This window comes from Schistocerca piceifrons, chromosome 3 (assembly GCF_021461385.2).
Source record: "Schistocerca piceifrons isolate TAMUIC-IGC-003096 chromosome 3, iqSchPice1.1, whole genome shotgun sequence".
NCBI lineage: Eukaryota > Metazoa > Arthropoda > Insecta > Orthoptera > Acrididae > Schistocerca > Schistocerca piceifrons.
Window position 1 is genome coordinate 350,429,852 of NC_060140.1, and position 21,377 is coordinate 350,451,228.

The window sequence follows — 21,377 nt, forward strand, 5'->3', positions numbered from 1 at the left end:
ACGAAGTTTCGAACAGAACCATCAGCAGGGAGGGTTATGCTGACTCTCTTTTGGGACGAAAAAGTAGTCATTTTGGAGCATTATATGCCTAGAGGAACCACTGTCACCAGTGCATCATACACAGATCTCCTATAACATCATCTGAGGCCTGCAATCAAATCAAAGCGACGTGGATTGTTGTCAGCAAGTGTCCTTTTGCAACATGACAATGCAAGGCCCCACACTGCCCGTACAACAGTTGCAACAATCACAGATCTGCATTTTGAGTGTCTTCCTCATCCACCATACTCACCAGACCTTGCCCCAAGTGATTTCCATATGTTTGGATCACTCAAAGACGCAATGGGAGGAAAGAAGTTCGGTTCTGATGTAGAGGCACGCCACGCGGTGCATGAGTGGTTGCGCGGACTACCAAAAGAATTTTTTTCTAAAGGAATTTATGCACTTTTTAAGCACTGGAGGACTTGCATTAAGCATGGGGGAGATTATGTTGAAAAGTGGTACAGCTTTGTACCACTTCGGTACAATAATATTTTAAAAAATATTTAAGGTTTCCATTTGACTCACCCTCATATGTTAGTAACGAAACTCGACAGCGTATCTTTGTCAGTTGACCGCCCTAGCCCTTTGGATAAAACCACCGAAATATACGCTTTGAGTACAGTGGCAAATTCTGATAAAATTTCCTGTGTTAGTTTAATCGGAGGCGGCCTAGGCAGATGATTATCGTAAGTTCGCAGCCACTCACTTGTAAGTGATCAGCCCCCAGTTCTCCATGGCGGCAACGAATGTGTCCGGCACAGCGACGTGGTCCATCTTGGTGAGGTTGCCGTGGTTGTACGGAACACGCACCAGCTGCTCCATGGAGCGGACGGTGCGTGGCCCAATCACACTGGCGTACTCTGCCTGTGCCGCCGTGTCCCTGCTCGTCCAGACAGTCGTGTTGGACTCCAGCGGCGACTGCACGCCTACGAAGTCGGACACGACCCAAGCTAGCAGGAAGGCGCTCATCACCGGCGTCTGCTCGAAGGTCAGGGTGCGCCTTCCATCTTCGTCGTCACTACAAGAGGAAGAGTTTGCGTTAATCACTAAATATGTGCACCAACTGACAAAAATTACTCCAAGTTTGCTACGTAAGATTGTCCTGGCGTCATTATTAACAGATGGGTGAAAGCAGAAGTGAGACGAACATTTTGTAAAATACCGTAAATAGTGTGTTTGTCTACCTGTGCCCACCTGTATCTCGTCTCAGCGTAACAAAGTAATTGCTATTAATTCAGGTTATTACCTCAGTTACCTAAGTTTTAGTGGTAATATCTTCACAACAGCGAAAAAGCATGTACTACGCAACAAGCAAAATAATACAAAACACGGAGTTACGCAACAGTTCTCAGACGAAATACGTACACTAAACTGTACGGATGGTGGTTATCGCTGAAACAGACCGTTTTCGGTAACACCGAATTTTTCCGTCTCCAGTTTAAGCCGAGTGTTAAACCAGCTCAAAATAACTGATTTATGAAATAATCGATTTTCGGTCTTTCATTGCTACTAGCAGAGAAACCCGGCGTTCCCCGGTTACAGCTGTGCATGGCACGCAGCATCTGAACAATGAGTCGTACAATGACATAATTTTGTAGGTAGATTCAGCGGCGTATGTGAATACTGTCTGCCCAATGTGCAGCGAATGGAGTTAGTAGCAACAAAGTAATAAATTTAAAAGTCATGCACGTTGTAGCAGTGTTCACGCATCTCGTTGGACGTCATGCCTCCTAAACTGTGACGTACAATGATACAATGTTGAACTACATTCAGTGGTGTATGTGCATTCTGTCTGCAAAATGTGTCGCGAATACAGTGAGTAGTAAAGAAGTAATAAATTACAATGACATGCCTCATGGAATACTTTTAGGCCGGTATTACGTAGTTATATTTCTTTGACAAAGAAATATGATCGAATATTTTTTAAGTTTCTTTGACAAAGATCTTTGACGTGGCACTAAAAAGGGATATTACATTGCAGTCATATTTTTCGCGCAAAATTCAAAATGTCGGACAACAGTAGTTTGTTATTATGCGATGCAGTTGCTTATGCCACAATTACGCTACTGGCCATTAAAATTGCTACACCACGAAGATGACGTCCTACAGACGCGAAATTTAACCGACTGGAAGAAGATGCTGTGATATGGAAATGATTAGCTTTTCAGAGCATTCACACAAGGTTGGCGCCGGTGGCGACACCTACAACGTGCTGACATGACGAATGTTTCCAACCGATTTCTCATACACTAACAGTAGTTGACCGGCGTTGCCTGGTGAAACGTTGTTGTGATGCCTCGTGTAAGGAGGAGAAATGCGTACCATCACGTTTCCGATTTTGATAAAGGTCGGATTGTAGCCTATCGCTATTGCGATTTATCTTATCGCGACATTGCTGCTCGCATTGGTCGACATCCAATGACCGTTAGCAGAATATGGAATCGGTGGTTTCAGGAGGGTAATACGCAACGCCGTGCTGGATCCCAATGGCGTCGTATCACTAGCAGTCGAGATGACAGGCATCTTATCCTCATGGCTGTTACGGATCGTGGAGCCACGTCTCGATCCCTGAGTCAACAGATGGGGACGTTTGCAAGGCAACAACCATCTGCACGAACAGTTCTACGACGTTTGCAGCAGCATGGACTATCAGCTCGGAGACCATGGCTGCGGTTACCCTTGACGCTGCATCACAGACAGGAGTGACTGCGGTGGTGTACTCGACTAACCTGGGTGCACGAATGGCAAAACGTCATTTTTTTCCGATGAATCCAGATTCTGTTTACAGCATCATGATGGTCGCATCCGTGTTTGGCGACTTCGCGGTGAACATTGGAGGCGTGTATTCGTCATCGACATACTGGCGTATCACCCGGCGTGATGGTGTGGGGCGCCATTGGCTACACGTCTCGGTCACCTCTTGTTCGCATTGACGGCACTTTGAACAGTGGACGTTACATTTCAGATGTGTTACGACCCGTGGCTCTACCCTTCATTCGATCCCTGCGAAACCCTACATTTCAGCCGGATAATGTACGACCGCATGTTGCAGGTCCTGTACCGGCCTTTCTGGATACAGAAAATGTTCGACTGCTGCCCTGGCCAGGACATCCTCCACGTCTCTCACCAATTGAAAACGTCTGGTCAATGGTGGCCGAGCAACTGGCTCGTCACAATACGCCAGTCACTACTCTTGATAAACTGTGGTATCGCGCTGAAGCTGCATGGGCAGCTGTACCTGTACACGCCATCAAAGCTCAGTTTGACTCAATGCCCAGGCGTGTCAAGGCCGTTATTACGGCCAGAGGTTGTTGTTCTGGGTACTGATTTCTCATGATCTATGCACCCAAATTGCTTGAAAATGTAATCACATGTCAGTTCTAGTATAATATATTTGTCCAATGAATTCCCGTTAATCATCTGCATTTCTTCTTGGTGTAGCAATTTTAATGGTCAGTAGTGTACATTGTGCGTGCATTTGGAAGAAAATTGGCGAAAAAAAGGAAACATACTTGGTTGAAGCTATTGGTATTACGTCGAGATGTTGAAAGCATTCATCAAAAATCGTTACGAGAGGTGAAGGGGGAGGACGTCAAGTCTTATATAAATTACATCTGTTGCGACTCTAGGGTTAAAGAAACTTTATTTCATTGTTTGTTTGCACAAGGAATTTTGTCAGTTTATTGTACAGAGCCATAGTACTCGGTGCTCACGAGACTCGGCAAATTTCAGAGGGACTGATTTCGTTATTAGCATTGCGTATTGGTTTGCCGGATTAAATTGTTTAATTTTTTTGGATTACAGTAAAACTGATTAAGCACACCATTTGCTCAACACACAGTAAATTTGCGTAACACAAACATTACGTATTTCATACTCATTGGCAAACAAACCCATAAATTTATTAAGGAACATTACAGTTATATAAAGAACGTTACATAGTAAAAAAGATAAAAGTACCTGTTGTAACCGAGTCCAAACGAATACCGAAAAACACCGGTTATTCAGAACTAATATACCGGTAAGGTTTTAATAAGCTTGATTTTTCCATCCCTATTGTGATGTTGTTGCCATCACTGCATGAAGAGTTCGTCATAAAGTCGCTGTGCCGCTCTTCCCTTACGTTCTGTGAACCCACACGCGAGGGGCATGTCGGTCAACTCTCCGTCAGCAAACCTCACTGTTAACCTACAATAAACACGCCGGAAAAACAAACCCTTGACAGAATACCGTATGGAAGCTTGAGGGTGAAGAGTATTATTGGCCCCGGGACTGGGTATTTGTGTTGTCCTCATCATTCCGTCATCATTCATGAAAGTGGCGAGATTGGACTGTGTTTAGATTGGGAATGTGTATGGGCGCTGATGACCGCACAGTTGCACCCCACAAACCAAACATCATCACCACAGTAATATTGGCGTTACTGTTGTGAACAGCGTGTTTCGTAAGCGAAACAAGTTTGTTTTCTATCAAGACACACAGCGCATACGGTCGAAATCTGCGCTGTCGTGCAGATATAACAGCACTCGTTTGAAGCTGTTTTGTAAATGGGAGTTCGAATCTCTAAAGAATCTGAGGTTACGGGTTGAGAGCTAACTAAGATTACACTAAGGTGACAAAAGTCATGGTGTACCTCGTCGTGTCGAAACCTCGTGTTGCCTGGCGGAGCGCAGCAGCTCGACTTGTCATCGACTCAGCAAATCTTGGAAGTCCCCTACAGAAATATTGAGCCATGTTGCTTCTGTAGCCATCCATAATTGACAAAGTGTTGCCACTGCAGGATTTTGTGCTCGAACTGACCTCTCCATTGTGTCCGATAAATGTTCGATGGGATCTATTTCGGCGAGGTGGGTGGCCAAATCATATCCTTTCATTGTCCAGAATGTTATTCAAATCACTCGCGAACAATTGTGGCCCGGTAACATGGCGCAATGTCATCCATGAAACTTCCAGCGTTGTTTGGGAACATGAAGTCAATGAATAGCTGCAAGTGGTCTCCAAGTAGTCAAACATGACCACTTTCAGGTTTAGCTGGACCGGAGGACCCAATGCGTTCCATGTAAACAAAGCCCGCACTATTACGGAGCAACCAGCAGCTTGCATAGTGCTTTGTCGACAGCCTGGATCCGTGGCTTTGTGGAGTCTGCGCCACACTCGCACCGTACCACCAGCTCCAACCAACTGAAATCTGGAATTATCTGAACAGATCAAGGTTTTTCAGTAGTGCAGAGTCCAACCGATATGGTCATGAGTCAAGGAGACGCGCTGCAGGCGATGTGCTGTTAGCAAAGACAGTGGCGTCGAACGTCTATTGCCACACATCGTAAATTAACGCCAAATTTCGCCGCACTGTTCTAACGTATATATTCGTCGTACGTCCCACATTGATTTCTGCGATTATTTCACACAGTGCTACTTGTCTGTTAGCACTGACAACTCTCCACAAACGCCGCCCCCCACAGTCGTTTAGTTTAGGCCGTCGACCACTGCATTATCCACGGTGAGAGCCAATGCTAGAAATGAGGTATTCTTGGCACACTCTTGACACTGTAGATCTCGGCATATTGAATTCCCTAACTATTTCCGAAATGTAAAGGCCCATGCGTCTAGTTCCAACTATCATTCCGCGTTCAAAGTCTGTTAATTCTTGTCGTGCGACAATAATCACGTTGGAAACCTTTTCATGTGAATCACCTGAGCTCAAAATACAGCTCATCCAATGCACTGCCCTTTTACACCTTGTGTACGCGATACTATCGCCATTTGTATACGTACGTATCGGTATCACATGACTTTTGTCACCTCTGTATATAATTGCCACAGCTTTCATTTCTCACTGTTGCAAGACATTTTTACTGCGTTTAAAACTCGGAAAGAAAGCCAATTTGTACATATACTCACGTGGCGCTGATCAGTGGAGTGTTGAAAAGCACGTTGTAACCTTGCTGTGGGCGGAAGGTAAACTCCCAGGTTGCCTTGATGGCCGGCTCGTCGTAACATGGCATGGCCTTTCGCGCCCCCCTCCGCTCGAACTGCGTCACTCCCAGCCACCTGCAACAGGATTTGGTCCACTGCAAGTAATTATATTACAAACTTGATATTTGAAAACAACTAACTGTTGACGAGGCTGTCTAAGCCGATGAGTTGCAATTTCTCTCCCGTAGCGATGAAGTACTGAAGCATTCAAGTGGAAAATCGTGATGATTATTTGAAACCTTAGGAAATAGTGTAGGAGATCTAAATGCAGCAGAATTACAGCTACCTGGTAAATATGTACTGTATATCTCAGATCCATACCTGCTTAGTACTTCCAGAATGAAATTTCTCTCTGCAGCTGTGTACGCTGATTTGAAACTTACTGGTTGACCGGGACTCGAACATGGGACCCTTGTCCTTTGCCGCCAATTAATCCATCTATTAAACTATCTAACCACGACTCAGGACCAGTCCTCACAGCTTTATTTCCGCCAGTATCTCATCTCCTACCTTCCAAACTTCACAGAAGTTTTCCTGCATACCTATACTTCATCTCCTAGATTCCAAATTTCACAGACATTCTCCTTCATACCTTGAGGGACTAGCGCGGCTGGAAGAAAGGATATTGGAGAGGCAAGTTTCCCAGGTTGGACTCACGGGCTGGCAAACACTTTTAAATTGCTACGAAGATTCATATCAGTGCAGGGTCCGAAACACCAGGCAGTGGCTAAGCCATGCCTCCGCAGTTTCCTTCGTTCCTAGGAGAGACTGTATACAGGGTGTTACAAAAAGATACGGCCAAACTTTCAGGAATCATTCCTCACACACAAAGAAAGAAAATTTGTTATGTGGACATGTGTCCGGAAACGCTTACTTTCCATGTTAGAGCTCATTTTATTACTTCTCTTCAAATCACATTAATCATGGAATGGAAACACACAGAAACAGAACGTACCAGCGTGACTTCAAACACTTTGTTACAGGAATTGTTTAAAATGTCCTCCGTTAGTGAGGATACATGGATCCACCCTCCGTCGCATGGAATCCATGATGCGCTGATGCAGCCCTGGAGAATGGCGTATTGTATCACAGCCGTCCACAATACGAGCACCAAGAGTCTCTACATTTGGTACCGGGGTTGCGTAGACAAGAGCTTTCAAATGCCCCCATAAATGAAAGTCAAGAGGGTTGAGGTCAGGAGAGCGTGGAGGCCATGGAATTGGTCCGCCTCTACCAATCCATCGGTCACCGAATCTGTTGTTGAGAAGCGTACGAACACTTCGACTGAAATGTACAGGAGCTCCATCGTGCATGAACCACATGTTGTGTCGTACTTGTAAAGGCACATATTCTAGCAGCACAGGTAGAGTATCCCGTATGAAATAATGATAACGTGCTCCATTGAGCGTAGGTGGAAGAACATGGGGCCCAATCAAGACATCACCAACAATGCCTGCCCAAACGTTCACAGTAAATCTGTGTTGATGACGTGATTGCACAATTGCGTGTGGATTCTCGTCGGCCCACACATGTTGATTGTGAAAATTTACAATTTGATCACGTTGGAATGAAGCTTCATCCGTAAAGAGAACATTTGCACTGAAATGAGGATTGACACATTGTTGGATGAACCATTCGCAGAAGTGTACCCGTGGAGGCCAATTACCTGCTGATAGTTCCTGCACACGCTGTACATGGTACGGAAACAACTGGTTCTCCCGTATCACTCTCCATACAGTGACGTGGTGAACTTTACCTTGTACAGCAGCAACTTCTCTGACGCTGACATTAGGGTTATCGTCAACTGCACAAAGAATTGCCTCGTCCATTGCAGATGTCCTCGTCGTTGTAGGTCTTCCCCAGTCGCGAGTCATAGGCTGGAATGTTCCGTGCTCCCTAAGACACCGATCAATTGGTTCGAACGTCTTCCTGTCGGGACACCTTCGTTCTGGAAATGTGTTCGATACAAACGTACCGCGCCACGGCTATTGCCCCGTGATAATCCATGCGGCAAATGGGCATGTGCCAAGTCCGCATTTGTAAACATTGCACTGACTGCAAAACCACATTCGTGATGAACACTAACCTGTTGATGCTACTTACTGATGTGCTTGATGCTAGTACTGTGGAGCAATGAGTCGCATGTCAACACAAACACCGAAGTCAACATTACCTTCCTTCAATTGGGCCAACTGGCGGTGAATCGAGGAAGTACAGTACATACTGACGAAACTAAAATGAGCTCTAACATGGAAATTAAGCGTTTCCGGACACATGTCCACGTAACATCTTTTCTTTATTTGTGGATGAGGAATGTTTCCTGAAAGTTTGGCCGTACCTTTTCGTAACACCCTGTATAACAGGAATATCAAATTACAAAACTACATATAAAACAAACTGAATGTCAATATCTAGGTTCCTAATCCATATAAGGGCCGTATCATCAGCTTTCATGATGTCTCTCTAACTCCCCTGGTAGGGACTCAAGGGGAATTCATCTCTAATGCTTGATTGTCTGGTTCGGAGCTCCACAGTCACAAAAGCTCTGTAGCATCCCATCTTCAATGAGAGTCTGCGCATCGTCCATGCCCAGTGCGAGCTCTGTTCAGTTTGACCCACAGTTTCCTGTCGAGTTCTGTGCCAGCAGTATCACAGTCATACTTTCAGAGCCACTCACGCTCTTCACGATTTTCAGTAAGTTGATAGCTCTGGTCCCACAGGTCTCTCACCCCGGTTCACTGGCACCTAGCTGTTCTACTTGTCATAATGGTGGGTTTCTTGAAGGGAGTCTACTTCGTCGTAAACTTGGTATGACTTCCTGGATGGGTAATTCTAGGTTATCCTGTAGTTTGCGGTATTCCTTAAGCAAGGCCTCATTTCCGCGGATTGCGGCTCATCCCTTCTGTCCATACGGTGTCATATGCCACGGTTAGGTCTACGAACGCGACAGATGTCTTCAAGTTTTTTAGGAAACCAACCTCTATGAAAGTTGTTAGAGCCAGTACCTAGTCGCAGCAACTTCTCTGTGGCCCAAAACCAGCTTGCTCAGCTGGGATACGCTCCAGAATGAAGCCGCTAATTCTATTATAGATGAGCTTCTCCGAGAGTTTGTAAGTACAGCTCAAGAGGGAAACTGGTCTGAAACTTTGAGGGTGGTCAGCTGGTTTATTTGATTTCAAAAGTGCCGCTATTTTGGTTCTCTTTAGCTCGTTAGGGAATGATCTACTATGTAGGATGTTGGAGAAGAAGCGGACCAGCCATTTTTTTTTTTTTTAGCCATTACCCATGTTTATCATAAATTCCGGGTGTATATCATCCAGACCAGGTGCATTACAATGTTTAGTTTGTTTCAAGGCCTCATACAATTCAGCTATTGTAAATGGTAAAGATAAATTGGATTCGTTCGGGCACTGAGCTTTTACAGGCGCGAGTTCTTGTTTTATTTTGGAAGTATGTTGTTTGTCACTGGATGATCTAGATCTTTCAACTGTATGGTTAGCGATTTGGTTACCTGAAATACCAGGTTTCTGCCTGGATTTATTGGAGGATCCGCCAAGCTTACGCAGAAGACTCGATGCCTTTCTAACCTGGCGGACGTAAAGCTGAAAGGACGGGTCTTGAGTCGCGGTTGGATGGCGCCGTCTGTGGAACACCTGTCCGCGTGGGACAAGGGTTCCACTTTTGTTTTAGGTAGATTACTGTTTTTTTTAAATAATACAACTTAAATAGAGGAGAAAGGTTTTAGTTCTTCAGAAGATAGGAAGAAGAAAGGTCTGAAGAATGTGAGTGCGGAAAGTGATACACTACTCGTGAAAAAGAAAAGTAACTCCCTCTAATATTACTTTTGACCATGTTTGTGTTTTTAAGTTAATAATGTTTAATGTCTCATTTTAGTGTGCGGGAATGTTAGTTGAAAAATGGAAATAATCAGAATGGGTATTTTCTGCTTTTAGTTCCTGTTGCGAGAAAGTCTGTAGGAATTCGCAGATAAGGTGGGCTGCACGAGTTGCCGATGTTTCCACCGGCATCGTTTAGCTGCTTAAAAAGCCTGTAACGGTGAAATGCTGTAAGAAGTTGCCTCGGTAATACATTAACGGCAGAACTACCACTGCAGAAAACACACGGTCGAGAGGACCTAAGCAAGAGGATTACTACGGCGTGGCCCCACGATGGTGCTACAAAACTTTGCAGAAAATGAGAACACGTATACCAATTCTAGAAGACTATTATTAACAATACCAAGGCAACTTGTCATTTTACAGCCGGGATTAGTAGGCAAAGGATTTTCCATGGACTGAAAACTGTACTGGACGCAGAGACTTCGACGAGATATCTGACTTGGCGGAGATCTAGTGTGTACACGCGTATGGCGACAGGACTGGAGGCGGCACGGATATAACTGAGCGAGAACAGGCCTGGGAAATGACCAGCCGCCCAGCCGACGTAGCGGCGGGGCATTGTACTTCGTCATCCGAATAACACTGCCACTGGGTGGAGAATACAGCGAGGCTTTCTGATGCAAGGGTGATTGTAATAACTAGGGAGTGAATACCAAACTTTTGTGGAAGTATCCTGCTTGCGATTTCAATGACGGAGTGGAGAGGGACGCGCTATTGTTTAAATACAGGGTGTCCAAGTCAAACATATGATAATATAATATGTAATAACTTGAGAAATGATTGAGACTTTCATTGACGGTATGTTTCTACAAGCGTGATAACTCATTTTTTCCTCGTACCTAATACACCTCTATATGCGCACCTTTAGTGGCGCGATGGACATCTAATCTGTATTCCACTTCTCTTCAAGCGTTTTGAAGCGTATCAAGCGTAACATCTGCAATAGCTGCGCGAATGCGATAGCCCATATCTGGTAGATCACGAACTGATGTCTAGTACTCTAGATTGTTCATAAACCCTCATAAAAAATCAAGTGGTGTATTGTCTGGACTTCTAATGGGGTAAGCAATCAATGAGTTACCTTTCCAAGTCCAGAGATCTGGGAACTCATGATCCAAGAAATTCGTCACATCAGGAGGAATTTGTTGCACATTTTACAGCTCCAACATGTCTACGTACGTTGTTGCGTTAACAGTACGTTCCATGAAGAGGAATGGGCCTATAATCCTGCTCTTCAAAATCCATACTTCACATTCAAGTTCGCACTCAAACACTTAATGGGGTGGTTAAGTTCCCCGTGTGTGTCAATTGTGCATGTTTACTGTGCCAGAAGTGTTGAACAGACGAAGATGAGAAATAAACGAAGTCGAGGTATGCCTGTCTGTCTTAATGGTCTCTGTGAATGCTTCTGTCGCGGCCTGACGCAGGGATCGATTTTGTGACAAAGCTGCAGTTTGTACGCCCGTAGATGCAGCCTTTCGTGCACACCACGTAGTGTACTGTCGAACTAGGTAACTGTAACTGCCTGCGTTCTTGTCAGATTGACTTACTAGGGCTACGGATTAATTCAACAGTAACCTCTGAAACTGCGTGGCGCCCGATATCGAACGAAAACTCCCAGTTTCCCGAACGATCGCAGTCCATACTCACGCAAAAACCGCGTTGTACCACAGTAACTGACTTCAGCTTCGTGAGAGGAAGCATACAGAACACTTTCTGCTGTGGAATCCACATGGCTAGTGACTCACGTTTACGCGAAAAAAAAGTTATGCCCATTCCACACTTCACAAACTGCCACAAGCAAAGACAAACCATTTTGAGTTACCATATTTGTAGAAGCAAACGCTAAAGATATCTCAATTAAATGTGAAAGGAGACACCAAAAAATTTCACAGAATGTTTGAAACACAAATTCTGCACTTAAAACTTTTCAGTAGCTTTTCAAGTATGTTTTGTCACAATAATGAAAGGAGAACTACTCAGACGTGTAACATATAAGGCAATTATTGTGCATCAGTACGTTGTACACGTGGCCTTTTTGCTAAGTATCACTTTTACGATCATAACAATTTCAAAAATTGTAATGAAATGAATAACAACTGCCAGAGAAAGCTTTTATAATGTGGCTTCATACGATAGGCTTAGAAAGCGAGAAAACCTAATACGTATGAATCTTCAGACAAAAGTATTGAAAGAGTTATCAAGGCCATTTTTTCTTCTCATTTATTGTCGTCTTCTCCTATGTTTGTTATGGGCCATTTGAAAAGTCATAAAACTCACTGTGTTCTGCAAGAATGTGTTGTGCAAGTTTTTGCAGATCTTACACTTTCTTTATTGAAACAATACCGGTGATGTGTGCTTCTCATGAAGTACGAGCGTTGCTGCATTTAAGACAGAATGTGTACTTGACTAGCCCACCAATATACTCAGCAGCATTCATATGCAGTATGCTTCAATTATGACAACTGAGAAGTACTTTTATTTATCTCAGGAATACTTCTTCCTGCTGTCTCATCTGACAGACATACCTTTTTATGAAGCGTCGTCCATCATTTCTTGAAAGATAGAATATCATCTAAATTCACCACTTTGATATATAAAAGTCAAGACGCACAGCCCTTTTTCATAATCTCAGAGTATTCTTCTACTGTACACATTCTGTCACACTTTATGATGAGCCGTTTAATAGCCTCAGAGTCTCTGTCTTAGAGCAGAATGTAATATCCTCGTAGAGGAAAATGGTTATAGCTTTTAACGTATTATTACCAGCCGTATTAAGCAGAAAACGAACCAGTGTATGCTTCAAATTGCTTTAAGCACTATGGGATTTGACATCTGAGGTCATCAGTTCCCTGGACTTAGAACTACTTAAACCTAACTAACCTAAGGACATCACTCACATCCATGTCCGAGGCAGGATTCGAACCTGCGACCGTAGCAGCCCCGCGGTTCCGGAATGAAGCGACTAGAACCGCTCGGCCACAGTGGCCGGCAGAACCAGTGTATGTTTTACATTTTGCGCAGTGTATGTGTCACTGAACAATATTAGATGCTGCACATTTTGCTCTTTACTATTTTGGTGAATGTTGTCCAACAAAACGCTGCAAACTTCACTAGGAGTTCTCTTGCAAATTACTTCATGGTGAACATACAATAGGAACAGTGGTACAAAATCAGAAGTGACATGCATGCAATCAAGCTTTCCATAAAAAAAATAGCCAATTCCCCATTGTGCAGAAATGGAACAGCTGTTGTAAATATGTCCATTCGGCATCTTTCAAGGTAATTAACAACCAGAGAAAGCATGTTCCAGTAGTTATATGTCTGATTCTTCTACATAGTGCATGGAGTTACACTGCAGCTATCTGTTGAGGCAAAGAAACGAAAATTTCGAATTTTATTACATGTGCCCTTTCTGCATCTTGCACTTCATTTGTAATCGTAGAAAACTCCTGATTAACTACACTTTAATAACTGGATACTGTATCAATCCAATTGAAACTGTAAAAATGTTATTTTCTCTAATTCGGTTTCTCTCTGTGTGTTTCCACCTCGGCAATTAGCGTGTACGTGTTAATTGGCAACCGATCTTGCCCAACTAATGACACACTTGTATTTCACTGTTCCAACAAACGAACCGCAGATTGTAATCAATTCGAAAGAGGTTTCAAGGAAGTCTTGAATGTTGGTTGCCCTTCTTTCACAGATTTAGAAACCATCGCTCGTGCGAAACTCAGCTTGCCCTTTTCTCACGTGATATCCTGTGAACCATAGATGAAGGGCAGCAGGCAGATTCCATATTCTTGGATTTCCGGAAAAAGTTGATACGGTACCCCACTGACGACTATTAACGAAGATACGAGGATACGGAATGTATATGTCTTAGCGGTTAGAAGACTTTTCAAGTACTCGAAACGATTACGTTGCCCTCTGACGGACAGGTTGAGCAGCGATCTGCGGCTGTGGAGTACGCGAAGGATCGTCGCTAAGTGTCTATAAGAGGATACAAAATGACGTGGAAAAAGTTTTCTTCAATAATGCTTGGTGTTTGGGAACCGCAACAGATCTGATTAAAGGAAGACATCGAAGCAATTCAGAAGAGGACTCCTTGATGTTTTACCGCTATGTTCGCTCAACACGAGAGTGTACGAAGAAACTTCCAGGACCCAAATGGGAATCTTTTTAGGGAAGACAACGTTCTTCTCACGAGACACTATTGAGAAAATTTAGAGAACCAGCATCTGAAGCTGATTGCAGGAGTATTCTACTGTGGCAAACGTACTCTGCGAGTAAAGGCAATGAAGCTAAGAGAATTAGCGCGCGTACGGAGGCATAGAACCAGTTGCTTTCCCTTCGCTCTGTTTGCGAGTGGAACAGGAAAGGAAATGACTAGTGGTGGTACGTGGTACCCTCCGCCATGCACTATACGGTGGAATTTTGTGTATGTATGCGCATGTAGATATGAATTTGTGAACATAGGAAACATGCTAAGAATTGTGTGTATTATCAACGAATTTCATATGAACAAGCTGTGATCATAAAATCGCACAAAAGTACGTTGAGAGTGCGAGAAACCGTAAGAACAATTTGCACGAGATTTACTGGACACAGAGAATTTATCTGCTTACTGGAATTACGCTTTCCCGGACAACAGTTATAATCGTTGGTGAAGATTTGGGACGCGACGCAGATGTTATCCGAATGTCAAGAAGTGCGTACGGAATTTTCGTGAATCGCCACGGAAACTATACAGAACGGCTACTATTTCGTGTTTTACATCACAATTAACTTGCATATCTTTTCCAGGAAATGCTCATCTTTCATGGAAACCGTTGTTACCACACTGCCTGTGTAGAAGTGCCTCATGTGCGATCACGAAGAACGTTGGAATGTTTTCATCGGCGCCTTCAGAGAGACCTTTGCACCCGCCTCCACCTCCCCAGCCTACGTTGTCAATCCAGTTGGTACCTGAACACAATAGCCCATCCCCAACCCCCTATTTTACCTTTCTTAATGCACGAACGACAGTAAAACGTTTCTGTGTTTACTTTCCTATTAAGGTTAAGGTTGATTTCTAGATGAGGGCCTTATATTGTCTTTATGAGCGAGTTTGAACTCGAAGACCTCGCTCTCCTTTCCTGTTCAATACGCCGCCATTGTACAAAATCTTCCGGCACTACTCTGGGGGATATTCGCCAAATGTGCGCCATCTTTCTGGTCCAAAGCATTGATTAATAGTTAGTCTGATCGTTTGTACGATTAATTGTAATGATGTGGAGTAAATCTTTTTATATTCACATTACTCATTCATGCGTAAATATGGCTACATGCTGATTTACAAGGTTTTCAAATACAGATATGAGTTGGTATTTCCCACCCACCACCTTTTACACATTACGAAAATAGAAATTCTACTGCGGGAAAGAAGGAATTTTCAAAGAGAAACTTTTGCAGTTTGTTTTCAAATTTAACTTTGCTGTCTATCAGACAATTTACATCAATGAGTAAATGAACAAAAATCTATACAGATGACACAGCTGTCGCTGCTCAGGGAACGACATTTGAAGAAGAAGAATCCAAATCAAAATGTGCTCTCGAAGACCTTATCATCTACTATGACGACAACCACTTGAAACCCACCCGCATAAAACGGAAGTTTGTGGTTTCCACGCGCGCAATAAGGAGGCAAGAAGAGCTGAACATCGCCTGGAAAAGACGAAATCTAAATCACTGTGTCCAACCCAAAGCCTAGTAAACCAAAGTTTGATCGTGCTTTACTATTTCGACTACAATGTACAAACGCTTGATAGAAGATATGCATCAGGAACATTACCTGCAAAGTAACACCACATGGGGAGCGCAGCGCAGCGTTCTCCACACACCCGCTCTTACTCTGTGTTTCACTGCTGGGGAGTACGCCGCACACCGCACCAGTCTGAAGGAACTTCGCTCAAGCTAACCAAGTTCATGTGGCTCTTCATGAGACAGGCCCGCCGGCCGTAGTGGCCGGATGCATGGTAACGAATTGCTACTAGGCTGGTAGTAGCATCACATGTTCAGTAACAATCAGCAGAATTTTTTAATGCTTTTGTGCTATTGAATGACGCGCTATAACTATTCCCATAAAACATCTGCTGACAGTATGTTTTATTTGTAAGTACTGTACACTTTGAACTCCATCGTCTAGGTTTTTTCGGCAGTGTGTAACATTCAAAGAATTTTTGTCGAATTGCTACTCACCTGGTCTCTCCATCTTGCTCGTACGAGCTGCGGTAGAAGCCGTTGTACCGCTCACGAACATCACCAACGAATTCGAGGACCACAGTCAATCGGTCACCGGCAAAAACCTGCGACAAGAGCCACAAATTTTGTTGGTATCTCCACCCTCTGTCCAAACACGTAGCTTAGTAATCTCCAGAAAGTAAGGCAGGTTGAAGCGTAGAATCTGGTCGACACGGCAGTCGTTAGAGGTTAAAGCACAGCTTGAGGAAAACAACGAATAGAGCACTTGTGGCATATTTCAAGAGATCAGAGCATTTTCCCGAGGTTATATAAGGAAATCACAGGAAACCTAAAAATAAATGATACCTAGTGATTTGTACCACGATTACGACCATAGCGTTTTAATGACTGTGTCGCTTCGTTTGGTAACGATTATTAGGAAATTTGAACTTCAAAATATTGGCGTCACGCTATATTCCGTTTGTGTGTCGTCTAGAACAGAGAGCGTCTACAGCTAAGAAACAGATTCGTTTTTGGAATAAAAATTACTGAGTTGAAATATATTTTAAAGTTTATCAAGTACACTTAGCTGTATCATTAGGGTGATGTAAATTATTATTCTTGTGCTTCGACATTGAAATTAACTTACTTGCCAGATTATAAGTCTCAATTATGAATGTGATTTGTTTCATATATTTTCAGTAGTTGGTTCTTCTGAGCTTCGAAGTACGTAAATATGGAAGACTTCACTTATTCAACGACTTGTTTCGATAATATTATGTTCTTCTGGTCGATACAATCAAATCACACTGTTTCGCTGGGTAAAACACTGCCATCGTAGAATAAGATTACAATGGCTCGTACTATCAAGCAGTATAATTTGATTGCGTCGACCATTATACGATAATACTACCGAAACTACTCACATACTAAATAAAGTCATATTGCAGCTTCTCTGTGGTCAGCTTTTCTTTCTCAAGTTTTTATGTAACGTTTACACTTTTTACACATCTTTCTCTAGTTCGCATTTTTTTGTTGTAATTTAATAACTCACAGCAGACTGATCACCAGACGCCATTCAGAAGTTTCGAAGGTCAAGATGCTGACAACGGAGTGGATGTTGTCGTGTGCAGTGAGCTCTCATGGTGTTCATCATATATGAATAGTCTTTTGCTCATCGTCACGCCTAGTATTGTTCCTGTTGTCTGGTTGGTTGGTTGTTTTGGGGAAGGAGGCCAGACAGCGAGGTCATCGGTCTCATCGGATTAGGGAAGGACAGGGAAGGAAGTCGGCCGTGCCCTTTGAAAGGAACCATCCCGGCATTTGCCTGGAGCGATTTAGGGAAATCACGGAAAACCTAAATCAGGATGGCCGGACGCGGGATTGAACCGTCGTCCTCCCGAATGCGAGTCCAGTGTCTAACCACTGCGTCACTTCGTTCGGTTGTTGTCTGGTAATGTCATGTATGACACAATCTCCTTTATTTGTCTTCTTCCCACTTCCTCATCTGCTTCCGTTTTTCAGTGGGGCCTGCATTTGTCATAAGCCACGTGTTACTGCCTGTTTTAATGGCAGTTGGTATTCAGATGCCATTCCTAATGCCGTGACCGCCCCCCCCCCCCACTCCCCCTCCCCACCCCATGCACCGAATTTGTGCATCCCATCTGTTTACATCTACAGTGAATCTGAAATTAAAGTGTGAGGACGTTTACCAATTGTTTGCGTAGCGTGTAACTGAGGCAGGACGTCGATACTAGCCTGGTATTCATATAGGTGGCTGTCGGCAACCTCCTATAAACTACAACCAGACTGCCTATCTTACCAGCCCTCGTCGTTAACCCATAAGGCGTATTAAATGCGGAGCAGGATCTCCTTCTGCTGATTAGGGTTTCCCCTGATGTATTGGACCAACTGTTATCCCATATTTTGAGTGATCATTTGGGTAGACGTTTCCACTTCGGTCGTCCACGCTTACAAATTTTAACTGGTTTCTCGGGGTCCATCCTTCCCACATCAACCTTCCAATCCTCTAATCTTGTCTTCATCATTTAAACAGATCCCTTATCGATATATTTGTTCTATGGTCTCACATGGTTACTCCTTGGATGTATTTTAGTACCTTCACTTCCCCTGCTGTAAACTTTTATCTTGTCGTTTCCGCTGTAGTTTCTTCTGCATAGGTCATAGTAGGACACCTCATTGCTTTTATATATTTTTATTTTGCCCTCATTTGCGCACAAATTTGTTTCTCCATACAGTATTTTGCAGGCATCCGGCTACCCTTACGGCCTCTGTCACATGCTTAATCGTTTTCGTGGTTACGTTTTTATGGCTGGTGATAACTCCCTACATAATTAAAGCTCATCACTTATTCAGTTGACACTTCATGTGCTTCTAATTTAAATCTACAGATGATTTTGATGTTACCATACTCTTTGATATTTAGATGAGATTTCCATGTTATACTGCTTAGCTCTTTTACTGAATTGGTGAATTAACCAGTGAAAATTATCCATATTATCTGCTATCAGTACAGCATCATTAAAATAATATACTGAAGCGCCAAATAAACTGATATAGGCATGGGTATTCAAATACAGGGGTACGTAACCGGGCAAAATACGGTGCTGCGGTCGGCAACGCCTGTATAAGAAAATTGTCTGGCACAGTTGTTAGATCGGATACTGCTGCTACAATGGTAGGTTATCAAGATTTAAGTGACTTTGAACGTGGTGTTATAGTCGGCGCACGAATGAAGGGACACAACATCTCCGAGGCAGCAATGAAGTGAGGATTTTCCCGGACGACCATTTCGCGAGTGTACCATGAATATAAAGAATCTGGTAAAACATCAAATCTCCGACATCTCTGCTGTCGGAAAAAAGATCATGTAAGACCGGGAACGACGACGACTGAAGAGAATCGCTTAACGAAATGGCTCTGAGCACTATGCGACTTAATTTCTGAGGTCATCAGTCGCCTAGAACATAGAAATAATTAAGCCTAACTAACCTAAGGACATCACACACATCAATGCCCGAGGCAGGATTCGAACCTGCGACCGTAGCGATCGCTCGGTTGCAGACTGTAGCGCCTAGAACCGCACGGCCACTCCGGCCGACATCGTTTAACGAGACAGAAGTGCAACCCTTCGGTAAACTGCTGCAGATTTCAATGTTGGGCCATCAAGTATCAGTGTGCGAAACACTCAATGAAACTTCATCGATATGGGCTTTCGGAGCCGAAGACCCACTCGTGTTCCCTTGACGACTACATAACAGAAAGGTTCACGCCTCGCCTGGGCCGGTCAACACCGACGTTGGACTAATGATGATTGGGAACATGTTGCCTGGACGGACGAGTGTCGTTTCAAATTATATCGAACGGGTCGACTTGTACGGCTATAGAGTCAACCTCATGAATCCATGGACCTGCATGTCAGCAGGGGACTGTTCAAGCTGGTAGAGGTTCTGTAATTATGCGAGACGCGTGCAGTTGGAGTGATATCGGACCCCTGATACGTCTAGATAAGACTGTGACAGGTGACACGTACGTAAGCACCCTGTCTGATCATCTGCATATACTCATGTCCATTGTGCGTTCCGACGGACTTGGGAAATTACAGAAGGACAATGAGACACACCACACTTCCAGAATTGCTGCAAAGTGGCTCTAAGAACGCTCCTTTGAATTTAAACAGTTCCGCTGGCCACCAAACTCCCCAGACATGAACATTATTGAGCATATCTGGGATGCCTTGAGACGTGCTGTTCAGAAGAGATCTGCACTCTCTCGTACTCTTACGAATTTATGGACAGCCCTGCACTATTCAAGGTATCAATTCCCTCCAGCACTACTTCTGTTCATGTCACGTCATGCTGCGGCTTTTCTTTGTGTTCGCGGGGGCCCTACACGATACTGGGCAGGGATACCAGGTTCTTTGGCTCTTCAGTGTATATAATATATACAAAAAAAAATGGTTCAAACGGATCTGAGCACTATTGGACTTAACTTATGAGGTCATCACTCCCCTAGAACTTAGAACTACTTAAACCTATCTAACCTAAGGACATCACACACAACCATGCCCGAGGCAGGATTCGAACCTGCGACCGTAGCGGTCGCGCGGTTCCAGACTGTAGCGCCTAGAACCGCTCGGCTACTCTGGACGGCTATAATATATACATTTAATATTCTGCTTTCTCTATTACGTCATCAATGATAAAAACTATTATTAAACTGGGGTGGGCTTAATGACTTTCCTTCCATGCTTCCTTCATCTATTATTATTTTTCACCTGCCAATCATTCGCATGTTTTAATTCTCATTGTAGTACATCATGCACCTATCTTCTATGATTTTGACCATGCTCTCTCGCACTGTCTTGTCGATTAAGACGTGAGTTATATCTTTTTTTCTAATCTAAACAAAGGCTTTTGACACTGATAGGCTGGATCATTCTACATCTCCATCAATACCCGCTTGCCACCTGATCGTGTTCGCCTAGGGTACTTCTGATACCATTAACTGATCCCCCCTTCCCTGATCCATTCAAGAGTGGAAAGCGGGAATAAATTCTCGAATTTTCTCGTTGTGGCCATTTTGCGAGACTTGTATAAGAGTTGTCAAACTCTGGATTTCCCGACAATGTGTCTTGGCACGTAAATATCATCTATTGTGCCTCTGTTTTTCCTGAAACCTTGCTGTTCTTCGTTTACTTTTATGTCATTCTGTTATGTGTCTCTGATTACTCATGTTACCAGTTCTTAGATGGTATCCAGCAGGGTAATTGTTTATCTCCCTTTTTATATACTGCAATTGCAATGCTTTCTTTCCATTAGCTCGGTATACTACTTTCCTTCATAATACTGTAAAATAAAGTACTAAGTTGTTGATATTGTTCTTGCCCACCTATCTTATTAATTCATTAACTGTGCCGTCATGCCCTGGAGATTTTCCGTTTTTAAGTTTTTTATTGCAGTGCATATTTCGTCCATTGAGATCCGCCCGGCAGATTAACGGCGACAGTCGATGTGCCGGCCAGCCTGGATGTGGTTTTTAGGCGGTTTTCGACATCCCCCTAGGTGAATACCGGGCTGGTCCCCACATCCCGCCTCAGTTACATGGCATGCAGACCTATGGACACTTTCGCATTATTCCATGGACTACACTAGTCGCAGTCATTTGGGGTACACTAATTCCGTTCCGGGAGGTCCGGGGTGGCGGCAGGAAGGGCAT

At 43.7% G+C, this 21,377-nt stretch overlaps 1 protein-coding gene across 1 annotated transcript in view; it reads right to left on the bottom strand.

Annotated features, from left to right (window-relative positions):
* LOC124788655 (aminopeptidase N-like) overlaps positions 1–21,377 on the bottom strand; it is a 94,435-nt gene that overhangs the window by 48,655 nt on the left and 24,403 nt on the right. The window contains exons 4-6 of the mRNA XM_047255932.1: positions 16,158–16,264; positions 5,944–6,093; positions 749–1,060 (exon numbers count right to left, since the gene is read on the bottom strand). Coding sequence (XP_047111888.1) covers positions 749–1,060; positions 5,944–6,093; positions 16,158–16,264 — 569 coding nt within the window. The remainder of the gene's footprint in view (positions 1–748; positions 1,061–5,943; positions 6,094–16,157; positions 16,265–21,377) is intronic.